General features: G+C 40.1%; 1 protein-coding gene across 1 annotated transcript; it reads left to right on the top strand.

Moving 5' to 3' along the window:
• Window positions 1–10,540: 10,540 nt before the first annotated feature.
• On the top strand, window positions 10,541–17,467 carry CCKAR (cholecystokinin A receptor; the record flags this gene model as incomplete). The annotated part of the gene is made up of 5 exons (XM_082482129.1): window positions 10,541–10,661; window positions 11,407–11,658; window positions 13,638–13,899; window positions 16,201–16,328; window positions 16,941–17,467. 5 exons carry the CDS (start codon window positions 10,541–10,543, stop codon window positions 17,465–17,467), a joined length of 1,290 nt encoding a protein of 429 aa, XP_082338255.1.
• Window positions 17,468–21,066: the final 3,599 nt, after the last annotated feature.

Here is a 21,066-nt window from a genome sequence, read left to right as displayed (position 1 = left end):
TAGTGCTTTATTTTTCATTTTGCCAGAGCATTCCCATTTGACTTCTAATAACAACTTTTATGAGCAGTCATTAAGAATAAAGTGAAGACTTTGGGGAGGTCTGTCTTTACAAAGTATAAAATTGCAGCTGACTCTTGTGGCTTTCTAAGTGAAATGTAAATGAAATGTAAAGAGGTAAGATCACTGTAAGGTTATGGTTTGAGCAAGAGTATACTTGCGGTATTGCTGGGTTTAAAACCAGTGTGAGTGAGAGTAGAATCTGGGAGCATTTCACTTAAAGTATTTTAAACACCCTTTACTTGCTCCAGCAACTTCAGTAAGCAAAGCTTGTAAAAATAAGATACTAGTTGTTACTGATCTTTTATCATGGCTTCATCAGAAATACCTTTCCTGCTTCAATTTATTCATTTTCCCCACACTACAGGATTGCAAAATCAATGCATTAGAATAAAAGGACAACACTGGGAAGAAATAAAGGCTCTGAGAAGTGACACAGAAGCCACAATTCGTATGCTCTGTGACTGGTTTGCACTGCTTTGTCTGTACAAAGCACGCTTAACGACTGTGCACTTGGTTACAGAAAGGGCCAAACCAGTATGCATGAAGTTGCAAATGTAAGATAATTACCTCAGGCCCACAAAAAATTATTGAAAGAAATCATCCACATTAGTTGCAAATTTTCAAATGTTTGTGAAAGCAAATCGACAGCGTATCGCATAACTTTTCCGTATACAAGGTTTAAATCCCAGTGATCTAACCTCTAATATATTTATCTGATTTATAAGCCCCTGGATATTTGGGGATACTGTAGCGTCCTAACTGAGTCGGGCTCTATCAAAAAGTGAGCGTAGAGAATTCAGAGCAGAATTTGTCCTTGGACTTTTGTTTCTCCCTTCTTTTGCGAGTTGAGTGTTCTCCTTGGCAGCTTTAAAACAGTTTTGAAATGTAAGCAAAGACTAAACAATGAAAATTAATTTAAAACTTACATGCTTTCAGTCACATTAACTCCCTGCACAATGTAATATTGTATAAACACGGGCAAATAGTCCAAACTAACTACAGCAATTGTTCCTTCGAGTATGTTTTCTTAAGCATTATATAGACAAAAGCATGGCAAGTAAGGCCAATAATACTATCTCTTAACTGCCCATCTGTGGTGAAACTCTGGAAATTATTGTTTGCAGTGTTTCAGTGTTTGAATAATATTTTGAAATGACTTTGTATGGAAATACTATCAGATACTCCCAACACAGCTTAGCACAATAGTTGAAATAAATCACAGTATTTCTTATCACTACAGGCTTGACCCACCTCTCTCAGTTTCTCAAAAAAATTAAAACCGACAGCTTTCTACATCCAGTTACTGGACAACATTATACCTATAGAGAAGTCCACAATGCAAAGATAATTTGGCTAATTTACAAATAAAGATAAACATTCCAGAAACAAAGAGCAAGAACAGAACTTTAGCTGGGGTAAATTGTCTTTGCTCCTGAAGGTCTCCCTGTACCTCATCTTACTTGGTCCAATAATTAGTCCAAACTGTCAGCTAGCAGAGTTCCAGTTAACTGAAAAAACTGGCCTGGAGATTCTCACAGTAAAAGAGCAAGAGTCAAACAATAAAGTCCTTAATTGTGTACAACGAAATGCGTAGCCATAAGCCCAACTTAAAATCTTACTTTCATTCTCAGAGCCCCAGAATTTGAATGGGACAACCCATCATCTCACTGTCTGAGTACCTTTCTATGAAAAATCATGATGATGGAAAACCAGCAAAATTCTGGACATCACACAATCTTTTGCTTTTCTTTTTATTAGATCAAAATCCTGCTTGGGTTAAGTACTTTCAAGGAGGCAGTATTGTTTCTTTGGGGGTATTACTGGTAGGGGTTTATAGATGATAGTAGCTATCTATGTTGTACCAGTAGTAATGGTAGAAAGGTCTTCTCTAGGGGAGACATTTTGCAATATCTCCCAAAATTTTCAGATGTAGCTCTGGATTTAAAAATAGCTCTGGATAGCTATTTCATAGCCAGATACCCTACTGCAAATACTTTATTTCCTGTTCTCTTTTTCTTATTCTTTACCCTTGCTTCATGGTCTGAATTGTCTCAAATGACTAAAATTCCTCCTCAGAATTCAGTTGTTGATTAGGGACTTAGCCAGTTAGTTACTTTGAAAAAAAGTGAGGCTATGTGCCCCTCTTTAACTACTGGATAATAGAGAATTCATCAAAAATAAGCAAATTGTATGTTCGATTTCTTATGCACACTTGTACAAATTTATGTCAAATCAGATGACTGCTGTTCATAGGAAGTTTATGATTCCTATAAAAACTGAAGCTTTCAAGACTGCTGTTGTTGATTAAGTGAATTTTTCTTATGTAAGTGTAATTTTCAGTATTTTTCTAATAGAGACAATACTTCTCTTGCTACCCATAGCTTAGATTTCCTTAAGCCAAAGATTATATTATTCTTGGGAACTCAGATGTCAATGAACAAATTTCAATAGTATCACCTTAAAGGTATTTATCATCTGTTACAGAAAGTGATACTCCTCCAAAACTGTAGATGTCAGAGCAGATGTCATGAAACTTGAAGTAACTTCTCTCAGTACATAGCGAGACACATAAACTTTGGAATCTTAAATTAAAGCCCTGGCTTCAGACATGCTGGTACCGATTCACCCAATAATACATCAGCTGACTTTCTCTATTTCCTCCCTACTAACTGCTCAGCCAGTCCCTTAATGACTTACTCGGTGTTGTGAAACTAACATCTCTTTATCTAATTCTGCGGAAATGGAGAAATCTATTTGTTCTCAACGTCATGAGTATAGCGTGGCTTCTTTTGAGAGCAGAGCTGCCTGACAAATATAGCACCGGACCGAGTTGGAAGAGACTGACTTCCTTCTCCTGACTCTTCCACCAGCCCATTGAGTGGCCTGTGCCAAATATTACACTTCCCTGTGCTTCATATTTTTCATCTTTGAATTGAAACTCATAGTGACTGCAGCTAACGTAACTAGCTGCTTTCATATACTTCTGTGAGAACTACTAACGAAAATAGTAAAATAGTAAAGTAAAATAGTAGTGGTGCTTCGTTATGTGCTTAACTGGAATCTTAAAAAGACTGCAGTTCTCGATTGTTACAGATAGGGATTTATTTAGCAGTCTGTTCCAGTGTTGAGCTTTATTAAGAAATTCAGTAGTGCCAAGAACAGTTAAAGCTTTATCTTGCTGATGTTATAATATATAGAGGCTTTTTGGTGGCAGCACCTGATCTTTTTATCTGTTTGTTAGAAACCATGTCATGACCCTACCGCAGAAAACAGTCTCAGGTGACTGGTACCTTAGAACATGTGATGGATTTTGATCTTGACTGATGATGGTCTAGTATGCAAAAATACGCTCAAAGGAACCCATTAATGGTACCAATACCTGATGGTGTTAAGATAATAAAAGAAAAGTGACATCTTGGGCCGTGTGTTCATGATACTGCAAACATCCAAGAAGTTCAAATACTATGAACTGGCACTTCAAAAGAAAGAAAAGTGGTCACCCCCAACATTTAAAAGATGCCTTGAGATGTGTCCAGACAGAGTATCACCTATCAAGACCTCCAGAGTCTTCCAGGTATTTATGAAGCTACGTGCCACAGCACGGTCATACATGATGGGTGGAGAAGCACTGCAGGGGCAGCAAGAGCACCTTGGTTGTCTTTGATACCCTCTACGGTTGGTGAATGCTGTTTCAGAAATCATTGATCAGGGTGCTCTGAAGGAAATTTCATCCTTATGTTACCGAGTTCACATAAGTATGATATAAACCGTTCGTAATTGCAGTTACTGTGAGACCCTGGTAAGACTCAAACTCATATCACTTTGAAAAAGCTTGACATAAATGTGGTCTTGAGAATTTTGTGTGTTCTCCAAAAGCGTGGCCTAATTCAGATCTCCCTGCAGTTTGTATGTGTGTGAGTAACTGGCCATATGCCAGCATAACCCTGGCAAGTGAGAACAGAAGTAGACCATGACTTTCCACATATATAACTTTTAATTCATTTATTTTATTTCATTTGCCAGGTCAAAAAAGAACTGGCAACACCCCCAAAATTACTTGTAGGTTTGATACAAGATAAAGATAAGCTTTTCCTAATTCATCATCTTACAAGTTGAATTTCTATTTAAATGTAAGTAAAGATCTTTGTCACGTTAATGAAAAAACAGAACAGATGCTTATTCTTCAGCAAAAAGAATGAGGCAACTGTAAATTGATGTGGTTTGGTCTTGGATGAGAAAAGCGTACACATAGTATGAAATGACAGAGCACAGCAACTGTTTTGGCTGCAAAGCCACTGTGTTCAGTATTTGACATTACAGGGCAAAAAAAAAGGATTAAGACTAAAATTAAAAAAAAAAAGTAAGAAAAATGGCAGATTCTTTTGTTTTCATGGATTAGCAGGCCTCCTCTTCTTCAAATGCAGAGAAAAAATATTTTTGTATACTTTTCTCTAAATTATCTACGCAGGTACATTATGGTACCTAAATTATTTCTTAATTAACAAAGCCAATTTTATTAATAAATCAGTGTTGTTAATAAAGCAGCCAACTCAAAGGAAGTTCTTGCCTAAAACTTCAAACATCTGAGATAATGCATGATTAAGTTCAAGTGGGACAGACATTCAGGTTTTTGTTTCTCCTACATAATAAAATTACATCTGTGATTAGCAAGCATTTCATTAAAACAGCTTCCTTTTTTTCTGTCTTCTAAAGCTTGCAAGCAGACAATGAGATGATACTGATTTGCATGGAGAGTGATCTGTCATGCAATTAGCTAAATGTAATGGAGAAAGAAATGATGCTAAAAAGGCAACTCAGAACTGTCCAAACATTCAGATTATTGGCTGTACATTTGAGTAAATCTATGCAAATAAAAAAAAAGCCTATGAAAACAAAACTCTTTGATCTGAATATGTTTCATGCAGAAATCCACTCCAAAAGGGGAGTCAAGAGTTCATAGCAAATTCTTACTCATTTAGTCTGGCAAATTAACCAGCAGACGCTGAATCCAGCTCAGTCCAGGACCAGATGGTATTCATCCAGAACTTCTAAAGGAAATAGTAAAATTATTAAACATGATGTGTAATCTCTTGCTTAGGCCTACATTGTTGCCAGAGAAAAAAAAATTGCGCAAATGTGATGCCAATGTTTAAAAAGGTCTGCAGGAGAACTAAACCCTTGGAATTACAAGCCGGTCTGTAAGCCTGGCATTCACAGAAGGAAGACTGGTGGGGATGGTAATAACAGATAAAGATCTCTGGACACACGGTCTGCAAAAATTTTGTAGAGGAAAGCCACACCTTGCAGATTTAGAGATTGGAGCATGTGAACAAGATGATCCAGTTTGTTTTAAACAGCAACTACGTAGTTGTTGGGATTTGCACAAGATAGCATTCCCTCAGTCATTCTGCGCTTGGTTTTGGTTGAAGTTAGTACCCTCTGGAGTGAATCATGGCTCAGTACCTATCCCTCAACCCTTCATGTCTATGCTCTCCCCTCTGCCTCCCAACACTATGCTATCCACGCATTTGCTGGCTCCACAGCATGTGACTAAGCCGAGAAGCTCCACAAAGCAGACTGCATCTAAGGCAGCTTGGTCCATTTTGCATTTCTGCTGACTACATGAAGGCTCTGGCCATGGCTGCTGGCCTCGTTGGCTTCAGCCCTCTAGCATGTGCTTAGGAAGCATGCCTTGACGCTGTAGCAGGCCCATCCCTTGGGATGGGGCTAGGTGAGGGGCTCCTGCCACCCTGGGGAAGCTGGTCCTTCACACCTTCCCACCTACAGTTGAGACCGATGTGAGAGCCATGTGCTGGCTTTATCGTGTTTGTTGGACTGACCTGCAAGCCCTGGCCAGCCTCTCACCCCCTGGCAGCAAGGGGGTTAGTGGGACCATGTGGCAGTATGTACCACTGGTGGCCAGCTGTGTCCAGGACTTCCAGAGGCAAAGAACATTATGCCAAGCCCTCCACAAGAGCCCACTGCTCTCTGACAGTTCAGCCTTTTCCGTGTGGCATGGTCATGGCAGGCTTTTTTATGCACAGCCTGGTCTGCCACTGCTATCACCAGTGGGCTTCCATTGGGAATACATGAATGGCAAAGGAGGAAGCCATCTGCTCACATGTCATTCAGGACAATAAGCCTGACAAATGTCATCTGAATTTGCACAGAAGCGAGCTGCCATGCAAACATTGCTCTGGGCTACCTTTGCAAAAGTGGAATGGAAAGGTCTGATTTCCTTCTCTTCCCAGGGAAAGAAAAAAAATCAAAAAGGCACTCTCTCCTTAGGCTGGCAATCAGAAGCAAGTACTTGGAAGCCAAGTTGCTGGCATCCAAGAGCACATGTGGACACAGAGCCAGTGAGCCATGAGTAGTTGGTGATTCAGTGGTGGTCATGCCAGTAAAGGTCTTAATAACTCAGTAGAATACATGCTGAGTTTTTGCATGTATAGACTTGCATGCGTGCTTCAGGCTTCATGTTTTGTTTCTTTAACTTAAATATTATTCCTTCATGCTACGGGCACAACCCACATCACTGAGTTGCTGTAAGACTTCTTGGTTTGTTTTTTCATTGGTTCTGTAGGTGGACCTTCCCGAGGCCTGAGATGATGGCAATCAATGTTCACAGATAGTCCTGGAAGACTTATCTGGGCTGAGGGAGAAAAGTTTGCATGGATTTGCATGCCAGAAAGAACCAGAAGAATCATGGAAGCAGGAGTTTAGGAGCAAATTAACATCATGGACAAGGAGGAAACCATTGGTCTGGAGTGAAACAGGGAACAGCAGGATTAAAAGGTTGGAAATAAAAAGTAGGAAAGAAAAGTAGGAGTGAAAGGCGCCCCACAGGAAGCTTTGCTACAGCCATTCATCACTTTCATAAATGCTCCAGAAAATGGGAAGAGAGGTGAAGTAAAGGAGTTTTCTGCTGATGGTAAGTCATTGAAGGAGAGAAGAAGCAAAAGCTGACTTTGAAGAACTGCAGAAAGCTCTTTCTGATGAAATGAAAGAATAAAAATCACTGCAAAGTAGAAAACAATTGTAATTTTTCATGAGCAGTGTAGGGCTCTAAACTAGATATTACTATGCAGGACACTAATAAACTTACAGTAGATTCTTCCATGAAAACATCAGTTCAATTCCCAATAGTCATAAAAAAGGCAAATAGGATTACAGGAATTATTAGGAAAGGAACAGGGGAAAAAACAACATAAAAACTCAATATGCCATTATTTAAGTACTTGGTTCATCCTTACGTGCTAGCATCTGTGAAAGACTGCAGAATAACTAGAAAAGATTTTAGATCTGGGCCACAATGGTCATGGGAGGTATGAAACAGCTTGTTTACAAGGAATGAATAACTAACCTGGTGTTCTTCAGATATGACAAAATCATGACAGGTACAGAGAAGCTGACGTCAGAATGATAATTCACACTCTGTCACAATACAGGATCCAGTACAATAGCCCCGGTGCGATCTCTTTGATTGCAATGATCCCTCTAATCTTGTCTTCCTCCTGATCACTAACGGTCTCCCACAGCACCTCTGTAACTTCCCCCATACCACCATTCCTTCTGTTTCTTCTTTTTAACCAGGTCACAGAGACTTCATGGAAGACTCTACGCAATCCAGTTTAGCAAGACTGGAAGCCCAGCAGATGTTAAGTAGACAGTCTCAGTCTGTATCTGACAACATAAATAAAAATGAATCTTCCTCTGCAGTATAACACCGCTTCCTCAGGGTACAGGAATAACCAAGCTAAGTCTCCCCAGAGCACCAGCAATTAACCCCTCGTCCCAAAAATACAGTGGTATAACCAGTATAAAACCTGTAGATTAAAAGTGAATTGAGAGAGAATCCAACCCCAAATAGCAACACATCTGTGGTAAAAAGTAATAGAGGAAACACTGCTAATATCAGCCATTCAACACAACCGAAACTGATTTCTCTAATGCAGATCTAATAGAAGGTGCCAGGAATCCAGAAAGATCTCTTCTCTTCCACATTAAGAATAAGCCCAGAACAACAATTTGACATCTTGCTTACAGAAAGACTCAAACTCCATTACAGGCTATTTAGTTCAGTAACGGAATTGCTTAACCCAATTACCCAGCCTGTGTTTTGCAGCGGGTCAGACCATTGTAATAATTATAAATAATTATAATAGCTTCTTTTGATATAGAAAGGTCTCTTAAACCTCAGAATTGTTCAGATTGAATGCTACTTTATAACAGAAGAACATTCTCTAAAATTTGAAGACTTCATTGAAGTGACTCACATAGGAGATACAGAAAGCAGCATCAGTGTCTTAAGCATCAAGGACAGCTTAGAAAGGCAGACAGAGGCTACAAAAGTTGTTCTGAGTTGGTTTGCTGTTGGGTTTTCTTTTATAGAAAGTCATTCTCAAAGGAAAGAGAAGTTGTTAACCACAGGTTTGAGCAGCTCGGACTAGTCAGCATCTTGAGGTTGTCTGTGAAGAAGAGCAAAAAAGCAACTTAAATTCAGCAGTCCTTTCCAAAAAGCATCTGTTACCGCACAACCACTAACCAAATCAGCACCTGCCTTGGCTGCCATTTCAGCTGTTTGGGGTACTATAGCAACTTGAAATTGTCAGGGAAAATGTTGAGGAAATCCTGGAACAATTACAAATAAATTCAAAACTAAAACAACAAAAAACAATTTCTATGTTTAATTAAATGGGCAATGTTTGTCATTTAATAGAGGGGTTGATTAGTAACACCCATCAATTTAATCACAGGCAACATATTCAAAAAAATAAAGGTGAATTAAGCAGCTAATTTCAGAGATGTTGGTACCTAATGTTCAAGCTTAATTCTCAATCAATGCAAAAATGGAAGCATATTTTAACTTTTATTGCTTGAATATGATTTTCTGCCATTTTGAGATTCACGACTGGCAAAATAAACCAGAATGTATCATTCTGGATTAATTTCCTACCAGTACGTTACACCCGTGAAGCTGGAATTGACCCCTGCTGAACTGAATCTTTCTTTCAGCTGAGGCAGTTACACGTTATACACACTGATTGCCAGCTTGAGGCGTTTTATCGCCGATTTTTAAAAACTGCAAGAATCTGTAAAAGAAATATGGGAAAACATATAATTAATCTGCTAAAGAAAAGGTAATTTAGAAATCAGAACTTCCGATCTAACTTTTCAGTCAGCTCTCCTACGTACCCGCTAATGGCACTATAGAGCAAGGCTGGAGGGACTGGGAAAGAAATCCGGGCTTTCCAGTTTCTGTATATCAACGTTAAGGGGTCCAAAGCTGTTATTAGGAACCAGTTATTGCTCTGCTTATTTAACTAATTAATTTTAAATGTGAAAATTGTTTTCAATTGAGTTACAGCAGCGATTCATTTATAATATTAATTTACATTTTTGCCATAAGCAAGCTGTATACTGGAAGTTAACAGCCCATGACTTCACGGAAACATCAGAGAGGATGATGTTTATGTATTCAAAAAGCAGAACTCAGAAAAAAGAGTTTTTTTTAAACAATCGAGATCGTTGTGTTTTATACTAATAGGCAACTAACGTGGCTCAGTTTCTCCGTTCATCAAGTTTGTATGCAAGTCGTGTACAAGTCCTTGCACTGAGAAAATGCGTAAGCTTCTGCTGCTATTAACTGACAATTCTAATGCCATACTTTCATAGGGTTTGACCCAAGAACACTGAAATTAGCGAGGACTTTCTGTTCACTTACTGGGGTTTGGATCATGCATGTACAGCACTTTCATATGAAGTTAGTACTTCACCAAAAGAGATAAACATAAAAGCTCTTGTTTTTCTGAGCATACCCAGTCTTCAGTCTGCTCTGAAAAATGTGCAGGTAAGAAACATCTTCATGTAAGGCATGCAAAATCCCTGCTATGTTTTTCTCTTCTCTGCCCTTTTATTCAGCTACTTTTAGCATTTAAAATGTTGTTGGTTGAGAGACGGATTTGTCCCTCTCATCACTCACTGGTTGTGATTTATTGGCCGTGGCAATACAGACTCCGTCTGAGAAATATTGCAGCAACGTGAGCAGAAGCAATCTTGCAAGGGGTTAATGCTGTAATCTTTTTTGTAGCCTGTTTATAATCCCAACAGTAGGCCAGTAACAGGAGAGGGTGGATCTAAAAAAGTATCGGAGAGGATGCGTTAGAGTCTGTGTGTGTGTGTGTGTGTGTGTGTGTGTGTGTGTGTACGTGGGTGCATACATGTGAGTGTGTATGTGCATGCATGCTTTGCTTTTCTGAACTGCCTTGTGTGCCCCTGGAATAAATCTTGTTCAGCCTGAACGGGGCTCTGTGTGCCGGCTGTTCCTGACGGAGACTTAGAAGAGCTTCCTTGCACAACTGCCTCTCCCGTATTTCTCCCGAGGATCTCATTCAGAAATGTATTTGTTTGCTGAAAGAATGGGCAGATAGTTACAAACCCCCCTTCTTCTTTATCAAAGCTGAGCTGTGGATACTGAAGAATGGAAATAGTTGATGCTAGCTTCCTTGGGAACGGTACCAACATTACTGCTTTCCTGTGCGATATCATCTTGGAAAATGACACTTTTTTCTGTGTGGATGATCCACCTTACCCTTCTAAAGGTATGTATAGAAAAATAGATTTTTTTCAGGCAGATTTAGTTCTGGCTGGAAGTGGAGGTACTATGGAAAGAAACAGCTACACAAGGCTTTTTCTGTGAGGGAGTGCAAAATCAACTGCTTGCTGATAAGTTAGGATGACAAACAAGCAGAATTTAGTATGTGCCTGTTTTCCATGTTAAAAATTCAACTAGAACAAAATTCGGGTATAATGGAAAACTAAAACAGTAGCACTACTGGACACAGAATGTAAACAGCTCTGCTAAGGACTTGGGGAAACATGATTTTTACTTTTTGAGCAATTCAGTAACAATGGAGTTATCTGATCTGATACTGTGTATGAAAGCGATTAAATATGAGATTATAGCCCTCTGAGGCTGAAAGAAACATCCATGTATTAAAATTTTTTGGATTGCTGTATCGTTTCTTACTTCTGCATAAAGGAGGAACTCCCACGGTGAGTGAGCGGTGCACAGAGTAGCGTGAGCAGAACCTGCTTTTAAGAAGTTGTATTTGGCTCTCCAAATGTACATTGCACTGCATCTATTGTATTGTAATGTTATGCAATTCAGGTAGATCAGAGTAAGGATTTCAGAACTTCCACTGATTTTGCACTGCTGTAAAGACATAAACCTTAGTAAAACTGAATAGAGAAAGGCTTTTGCCTTCTGATTCAAAGATGAAACATATAATACTAATCCTTAAGGTGTATACTGCATAACTGATTTTTCCTCGTGACAATTTTCAGATTTGCATCAGATAATTCGGATTCTGCTGTATTGTTTGATATTTCTGCTCAGCGTTTTGGGGAACATCCTGGTAATTACAGTGCTGATTAGGAACAAGCGGATGAGAACAGTCACCAATACGTTTCTGCTGTCACTGGCAGTCAGCGACCTGATGCTCTGCATTTTCTGCATGCCGTTCACCCTCATTCCCAACCTGCTGAAAGATTTTATTTTTGGTAGCACTGTTTGCAAAACTGCCACTTATTTCATGGGTAAGTCTTGGAAGTTTATACTTATTTTGAAGACTGACTAAGGAGATATGGGAGAGGTTCATTAAAGACCGGTGAAAGCAGGTTGTTTCCATCTGCGACTGAACAGTGACCAAAACCACGAAGAAACAACTTGCAGATCTTCATGGTTCTGGTTTCCTCAGGCTGATCCAGCAAAACACGGAGGCACCACTTAATTTTAACGACACACAGAAGTGTTTGGCTGGATCAGGTTAAGTGAGAAGTCCGTTGCGTGAGCAAGCTTTAATGAGGAGCCCATCACACGCGCTTGCTTACCGGTCACCCGTCAGTTATTAGCAGTGTTCAGATCACCCATCAGAAGTGGCTTTGCCCACAGACTTTTGGTAGCAGTGATACATGAAAAAACAAATAGGCCAAAATATTTGTGGAGTTGGAAATCAGAGCAAGCGCTTTTTGAGAACAGACTTGGTGTGATCAGAGCTCACCAGGAGACCACAAAATACAGACACAGGTTTTAGAGGCTGACTTTAAGAAGCGCTGCTTTTATCTGCCCCCTTTATATGCCCCATACCCCCTTTGGTTGTGGAGCCAGGACTTTCAAAATGTCTGGATTATGTATGTCTGTGTAAGTGATTTTGTCTCACTTCCAATACTTCCTGTGCGTTTGCTTGTTTCTTAAAAAAAAAAAAAAAAAAAGGAGAACATTATGTAAAGTTTTTGCTACCTTGGGACGCCCTCCGTTACTTACAGAAACCTTAGGTCCCCTTTCAACCCGTGCCCTTGAGCACTTTGATGTAATGTGAAAGTACACACCTAAAGTGCACGAATGGGAAAGCAACATCTTTTTGTAGATAAACCCAATAAAACTAAAGGCCATGTTTAAACAATCGTAATGAATTGCTGTCATAAATACTATAAGAAATTACTGAAGCGTTGTCATCTTTCTCTTCTTTCACACTCTGCAAATTACTTTATAAAAAAATCCAGTGAAATATTTTCAAACATGAAGTTTTTCATTATGAAGGTGTTTTATTTTAAGAAATAGAATGTGGATATTTCCCATTACCAATTCAAGTTAACAGAGGCTTCTATTGACAAACAGACAGGGACTCCTTCATATCACCTATGCTCTTAATCTCTCACTTTAAGATGTAGGAAGACTTATTTTAAATTACAGATAATTTGTGTAAAACAAGCTGTAAAGATATTGGCATTTTATATTTTGACCCACATCAGAACTTTTACAAAGACTATTAAATGAAAGGTCATTCACTGAAAGATAAATCTGTGATAAAGAAGAAATATCTATAATCTTGCAGCGATAAACTGGAGCACCTCAGTGGCAGAAATACAGACCACTGTTATATTTTATAATATATGAACAGGAGAAATTAAGGGCACTTGAAGGACAAAGATTCTGCTTCATGACTTCATTTCTTCTGCTTTGTAACGCCATTAGCATCTAATTAAAAAAGTGGTAACACGTTTAATTCTCTTGAATGAGATAATTAGATCAACAGACAAGCAGCACACTTAAAAAAATTTAAAAAATAGAAGAGGGACTATGAACTTCTGTGTTAAAAATGTCATTGACAGCATAACAATCCCAGTGATTTCAAACGCTTGTTTGAATTTCAGTACAATTACTGGAGTGTATAAACCACAGCAGAGAAGAATTCGGAGAAAAGGTGTTGTCTTTCCCTGTTATCAGAATTTCACAGTTTGAGAGAATTAATCTTTTGTCTTGGAGTCCTGGAGTTAGAGAAGCACAGAGCAGGGATGTTAGTCTGGAGACTCAGACCTATTGCCCACACACTCTTTGCTGACTTAATCAGTATGATATTTATAAATATTTTAGCTTATAAATAGTTTGCTATATTTTAAATTTTATATATGCATACAGAAAGTCAGCAAGACTATTTGAAAATAATCCGAACATCTAAAACGAGATGTTCTATCTTTTCTTTGTACTATCCTTTTTCTTTATTTTGTATGTACAGGTGTCTCTGTAAGTGTATCTACATTCAACCTGGTTGCCATATCTCTGGAGAGATACAGTGCCATTTGCAAACCTCTGCAGTCCCGGGTCTGGCAGACAAAATCTCACGCCTTGAAAGTGATTGCTGCTACCTGGTGTGTTTCCTTTACTATCATGTCACCGTACCCAATTTACAGCAAACTGGTACCTTTTACCAAGTATAACAACACCACAGGAAACATGTGTCGGCTCCTTTGGCCAAGTGATGTCATTCAGCAGTCTTGGTAAGACATAACTGCCTGTTAGCAAATGCCTAATCAGCTGGTGGAAAACAGGATTTCATGGTAGCATTAAGCCTACTGAAAATCAAGTATTAACCTTCAACAAACATTTACACTTCCATCGTGCTTATGTGAGAATTAAAAAAGAAAAGAAAATGTTTTTAAGCTGCTTACATTTTGACACTTGTATGACTATTCCCTTGTCATAGCAATGATACCCAACATGGCAATGATTCTCACTCTGTGGTCTGCTAAGCCCCTCCTGTCACTGTAAAGAAAGCATCCTTCGCTCTTCAAGTAGGAATACTGCTTTCACTCATTTATACGTAAACGTAAACATTTTCAGAGAAATCCTTGATGAATCTTTGAAAAGCCTGGACACATGCAAGTGTCCGTCTGAGTGCAGAATACAAACATTTGCAGAGATTGCAAACGCCCTTCCTGAGAACTGAACCCTTTTGGTGGTCATATACAGAGTATAGGGACGGGGAGATGAGGGAAGAGACAGCGCTCCAAGCCTTACACGTCCAGGCAGAGTAAGTAAATACTAGTGCTATCAAGCAGCAATGTTATTTAGACAGTGTGACCTTGCACAGTGACTAAATGCTTGCACTGGCACGGAAAAAATGTAAGATTTTTTTGGCTACTGAAGGCCAGTTGGAACTGGGCACAAGATTAAAGTATGCACCGCTTCCGTATGGTGTATCCACAAATGCAGGAAATTTATATTAATGCTTTCAGTAGTCTCAGGTATTTGCCAGTATGAGAACAGATGAGGAAGAAGGTTGCAGGGCGACATTCTCTTCTCCGGGGCATTGTTGCAGATTCCCAGGTGTGTTAGTGAGTTTGCACCAAAGTCCCGGGGAGCAGAAGAGATGTAGGCTTGTGAATGCTTTCAAATGGAATGATTTCCCCAACTTTTAATCCCATTAGATAAGCTGCCTAGGAGAGTAACAGGTGTGCAACCACGTAAAAGTTGCTTCCTTTAGCGAGGGGGTAGCCGGCCCTGGGATCCCTCCCCGGGGGCTCTGCCTGGCCCCAGGGATGAAAGCCCAAGTGGTGGCTGCTCTGTCCCTGCCCATGTGTGCCATGACCCTTGTGTCCTGGTTTGAGGTAAAACAGAACCAATTTTGTTCAGTAACTTCGCTTCTTAGCTGGGCCTCTTCTAACAACTGAAATTAACTGCATATTGTGCAGACAGTGTTCACTCTCTCAGAGTGATAAGACCAATGTTTATAGCTGATGCCCAGGCATGGGATGCAGAGAGGCTCCTGCTTATACTTATTGTCATAACAGCCAAGGCCAACCAACTTTGTTATTTGCCACGTTGGAGGGTCGGAAGCAGAAAAGCATAGTGGGGTCCCACCTGGAGGGAGGAGCGGACAGGACAGGTGACCCAAAACTGACCAACAGGGTATTCCATCCCATCTGCCTCATGCTCAGTATAAAAGCTGAGGGACCAAAGGGTCACGGGCTCTTCCTTCAATGGCCGACGTCTGAGGAGGACTCTCTCTGCCTGTGATCCCAATCCTGACTCCAGATCCGGAATCCAGTTCCCGTCCGCCACTGAGTCCAGCCTGGGACTGCCCCAGTGCCAGCCGGTGACGTGATTGTCATCTCGGGAGCTTGATACGGTTTTGTATATATTTTTCATTATTTCTTTTTATTTTATTATTAATATTTCATTAAAGTAGTTTAGTTTCTTCTAAACTCTTAAGTCTCTTTTTCCTCCTCTGCCTCTCTCTTTGTAGAGGGGTAGAGGGGAGCATCTGTCGGTCCCGTCTGGGGTCCCTCGGGTCCCCAGTGGTGGATTTGGCCTAAACCACGACACCCTTGGCAAGTCCAAGCTCACCGAAGGAGTGACTGCCGGTACCAGGGGCTCCTTCAAGAATCAACAGCTCATTTGGCTTCTGCAAGACAATTTTTACGTCATTCAAAGCTACAGGGCATCTGACGCTCATCTGGTTGGAGCAGAAGGCCCCACTTGATGGGCAGAGAGACCTCCTGCCCCGGCTAACCTCTACGGCAGCACCCATCTCCTCTGGGCACACGGCGGTTGGGTGAAGGATGTTTTGCAGCCACGATAGTCTTGTTCCTGCTGTTCTTTTCTGGGGGAAGAAGAAGGAGAAGACGTGGGAAGCTTCTAATTTCCAGAGCTGTCAAAATGATGCTTCGTATTAGCATGAAAAAATTTCAGAAAAATCTTGAAATCCTGTTGTCCCCCCCCAGTTCTCACCTGGAGAAAAAGGAGGTTTTCTGTTTTCATGCTGTTCCCTGTTTTCAGTTTGTCTTTTGATTCTTTAGGTACACTTTCCTGCTACTCATACTCTTTCTTATACCTGGGATTATAATGATGGTTGCATATGGCCTGATTTCTTTGGAACTCTACAGAGGAATAAAATTTGATGCCAGCCAGAGAAAATCTTCACGAGGTAACAATACATTTAGGTTTGGGGCTTTTTTTTAAGTTGGGTTTGAAGATACGAGCAGTCATCTTGAGGCTACTAAAAGCAAATTTTCTATTTGGAAAAATAATCGTCATGGTCAGTTATGGTTGTGAAATTACCAGATGCATTTGTTGATTGAAGTTATTCCATTATTCACTAGCAAATAATTCGTCACCTATGGCTTGTTTGCGAGGGCAGGATACACTAAATTTGTAATTGGCTTATTATAGAAATACCAAGATCTTTTTTCTGGCCATGGGTGAGGACTGTTTCTGTAAATTAACACTACAATAAAAATTATTAAATTAAGACAGAAGCACGTAATTTTGAAAATAATCTTCAGTAAATACTTGAGCGAACAGCGTTGTTACATCTTTTGCATCACTTTGAATAGAGTTGAGACACATTGGGAGACAGCAGGCGCAGAGCAACTGATACACAACTGACTCAGAATGAGGACAGTGCTTTCTTTGCAGCGGTTGTTCAGCCACGAATTATGTTATTTATTTAGACTTAGACTCCACGCTTTGGTTTGTATTTTGAAGCACTGTTCAGAGATATTTTGCCAACTATTTAAGTACTAATTTGTATGTACAGAAAGAAAAATAAGTACCTGCAGCGCCAAATACGAGGACGGCGATGGATGCTACCTCAACAAAACCAAAAGAAAAAGGAAAATGGCGTTGCAACAGCTCTCTGCCACTAGCCATAGCAAAATAGACAGGGTGAGAAGCAGCAGCTCTTCTGCCAACCTAATGGCCAAGAAACTCGTCATCCGCATGTTGATGGTGATAGTGATTTTGTTTTTCCTTTGCTGGACTCCCATCTTCAGTGTCAATGCCTGGCGCGCATTCGACACCACTTCGGCAGACCAGCGTCTCTCAGGAGCTCCGATCTCCTTTATCCACTTGTTGTCCTACACTTCTGCCTGCGTGAACCCTATCATATACTGCTTTATGAACAAGCGTTTCCGCATGGGTTTTCTAGCCACTTTCACCTGCTGCGCTAAGCAAAAGCCCCCTGCGATACGGGGAGAGGTTGGTGATGAAGAGGAGGGGAAGACAACAGGGGCTTCACTCTCCAAGTGTTCTTACACACACATGAATGCATCCGCACCCCCCTGAGCTGCGGCAGAAGAGGCTACCGGTGGCCTACAGAAATACAAATATTTATCATCTGGTCTTGGAAAGAGACTGTGGCATCAGCTGAACGTGATTTAGTTCTGAGGTAATGAAACACTTCAGCTGACAGTAAAACGCAGTGACAATTTTATGGGAAATGGATGCTATCACTGTCTGAGCTTTATATCACTTTCCCTGCAAAAGTACAAAGGAGGAAGAGGGCTCTTTGAAGATAAGGGACTTTATAAAAAGGCTTAGAAGATGGTCTATTTGTCATAAATTCTCCTGTAAAAATTGGTGTTCTTTACAGTTTTGCTCAGTTTTCAGTGTAGTTCTGAGTATCTCTTAAAATTCCCAAGACTGACAGATTCTCCTCAAACTTGAATACCTGTATTGCAGTCTTCACTTCAGTATCTATGCCTCATAATCAAAATCTTTCAATTACATTTGTAGTATTTTTTCACATTATTTTTGTTGAGCTAATACATGTTGAGATCATTTTGGTGTCACAGTCAATTAAAGGAAGAATTTTGCGGTGGGGAGAACGGGCTTGTCCATGTGAAAACAATGCTTTTAAGTAAAATAATTTTCTTTTTTTAATAAAATGAAAATAAAGATTGGTGACCGTGGATGGAATGCATTCTTCATTTAGGCAATAACCTAAGTTAATATCATTTTGTGTATTTTTGAAATAAAACCCATAAAACAAGCACAAAGAAGTGGCTTTCTTCCCTGGAAGTGTTCAAGGCCAGGTTGGATGGGGCTTTGAGCAACCTGGTCTAGTGGGAGGTGTCCCTGCCCATGGCAGGGGGGTGGGAACTGGATGATCTTTAAGGTCCCTTCCAACCTAAACCATTCTGTGATTCTATGATCTCTTCTGTGCAGCTGTGAGCACCCACTTGTGCAAGCGGCAGGGTCTTTGGTGAGCCCCAAAGGCTCATGTGGAAATTGTCACACTGGGAAGCACAGGGATAAATGCTTGGGATACAGGCAGAGAGGGGATTTTACAAAAGACACGGGACTGAAGATGTAGGACAATGGCCACGGTAGTAATACATTTCACAAATATATTCACAGTCACTCCTGTGGGGGTACTGCCTATGTGAAAATAGAAGCCATTGGATGTAGAAAGGCAGAAACAGCACACACAACGAGCAAAGTTTTCTAAACTTTGGAACAACTATTTTCTCCAACTACACATATTTGTTAACAGGCTCAACGTAGAAAAAAAATCTTTGAATGACGTAACTATTGGTAGTTTATTGAGCAGGGAACTCGGGCTCCTTCCTGTGCAGCATGCGGGCGAGGGTGGGCGTTCGGGTCATGCCCTTTGCTCTGTGGAGCTCGGCAGAAGTTATTCAGATGTTTTGTTTTGTGAAAATATCCTGTTGGAGACGCTTCTATCTTCTAGCTGAGTCGATATCATTTAAAAAGCTTGTTATTAGGCGAGATTAAATTTGAGCACAGCGTGGAATGTAGATGTGGATATTAAATATAACCACTCTCAAGGGTTTTAATCAGGAAAATCTGATCTCTTTACTGAATGATTTTAAATGGGAAATATATTTTGAGTTCCAGGCACCCAGATTCATGTTCTGCACTCACTTATTGCCTGAAACAGTTTACCCATACAACTTAGCACACAACTTTGGCTATTATTTTTATTTGCATCCAGCTTGTCCACAGACAGGAAATTAAAAAAAAAATAATCTAAACACTATTTATGAACAATCCATAGAAACAATGTTTTGCCTGCCATGTTAATAAAGTAACACTGTTCCTGGAACAGTACTGAGACTACTGACATTGATCTGACCTTTTGCAAATACCCACCGAATTAAATTATGGGATTTAATTCATAACAATGAAATGAAAATTTTACTTCACTTAAGTGCAGGATGAGACCCTTTACAAACCTGTCCTGCGTGTTGAAACTGAAGGAACAAACCTAACTGCTTTTGGATTTCTGTGGAACAGTGAGAGCAGAAAAAAATATTTGTAAAGTACTTTACACCATTTGAAAGTCCGGCTTTATTATAGGACATAATTTAAAAATTTTTGTTTAGGTAAAAAAAAAATAAATCACATTTTAATAGTATACTGGATGTGAATATTGCTGACTATGCGCTGTAAAGTGACACAGACTATTTTACACTTTTCTATGCACTTTAAAAAGCAAATTTCTTTCTGTAGATGTAGATTCTCCAGTACCTTTAGAGCCCATGTAGCGGTACATGCACCGTTCACCTGCTCCCACTGATTTAGTCTGAGGATAGTGGTTTCAGATGAAAGGCAGAAGCTATTTTCAACAATGCCTTAATCAGATCACAGCCCCCCCGTGGCCTCCAGTACCTGTGGCTGAAAGGAGCGGAGTCTCTGATTGATTTCCCACTCGTAACTCTCAGGGAGCACAATTTGGAGGTGATGAATGAAGGAGGCAGGAGAAGAAGATCCTGATGGAGCAGTGGTTGAGCAACAATCAAGGAAGGGTTAGAAATGTGCCAGAAAGGACACTTTGCCATTTGCCCAGGACTCATTTTGTGCATGTGTCATTCTTCCCCTCCATTGCCCTCTATACACCTTTTTTTTTAAAAATAAAAAACAATCACGAACTCTTTGGCCAAGCTCCTGAAGTTACAAGCCTTAACCCAGATTCCAGCAACAAGTAGGAATTAAATCTTAAAAATGTAATATTCAATCCAATCATTGGGGCATCTTCTGCCCTGGTCCCCCAGCAGAGGAAATTTCAGCCTTTCTGCAACCGGAATGCATTTTAATGCCGTTTTCCCTGATCTGTGCGTTGCAGAAATCATTCCTGCCTCTGAATGTTGCCCTTTCTGTGCTAAAGAGTTGTGGAATCTTCCCAGCACCTTTAATTCAGATAGTGCCATTAATGGAAATGCATCTTCAACAACAAATACGAGTGGAATAAACGGATATAAAAGTAAAATAAACTATGACGTCTCCTTATTTTAACATCATTAGTTTACAGGGATTTGGGGGAGAAACCCTATCCTACAAGTCTACTTTTACAGTGGGCAGTACCTAAGGGCAAACTGTTTTCCAGATGTAGCAGACAAACGGCAAACCAATACATTTCAGGTGTATAATGTCCATAAATCTCTGAAGTTTTACTCTTCTTCCCCTTTCTCCCCTGACTCCCATTTTTTTTCTCCCTTTGTCTGTCTCTAATCCTTTTCAGCTGCATGTCACCATCTCTTTTTCTTCTTTCCCCTTCCCAGTCTGTAGGTTACTTTCCCCCCACCAACGATTGCTAGATTCTTTTTTCCTCTTTGACAGGTTTATTTTACTTCCCAGATTTACTTCCCCAGAAAGCACTCTCATCTTCATTTCCCCCTATCATCTCAGGCTGACAGACGCCTGAAACACATTACTCCAAGCAATATATCCTGCCCACAACGCAACAGTTCTGCCATCGCCTGTTACAACCCCACGTCTGAGTTCACACATCATCTCTCTTGGCCACCGGCTCCTGGCGTGCTCAAACAACAGTATATACTAGTCCATAAAACAAAACTGCAGCGCTAAATAATATCCAAGTCCTCCTTTGCTACTTCTGTCATTATTACTTGCAACCTCTA

Source organism: Vanellus vanellus, assembly GCF_965231255.1.
Source record: "Vanellus vanellus genome assembly, chromosome: 4".
Taxonomy (NCBI): domain Eukaryota; kingdom Metazoa; phylum Chordata; class Aves; order Charadriiformes; family Charadriidae; genus Vanellus; species Vanellus vanellus.
Note: the sequence above shows the minus strand (reverse complement) of the source record. Positions and strands in the feature narration are given on the sequence as shown.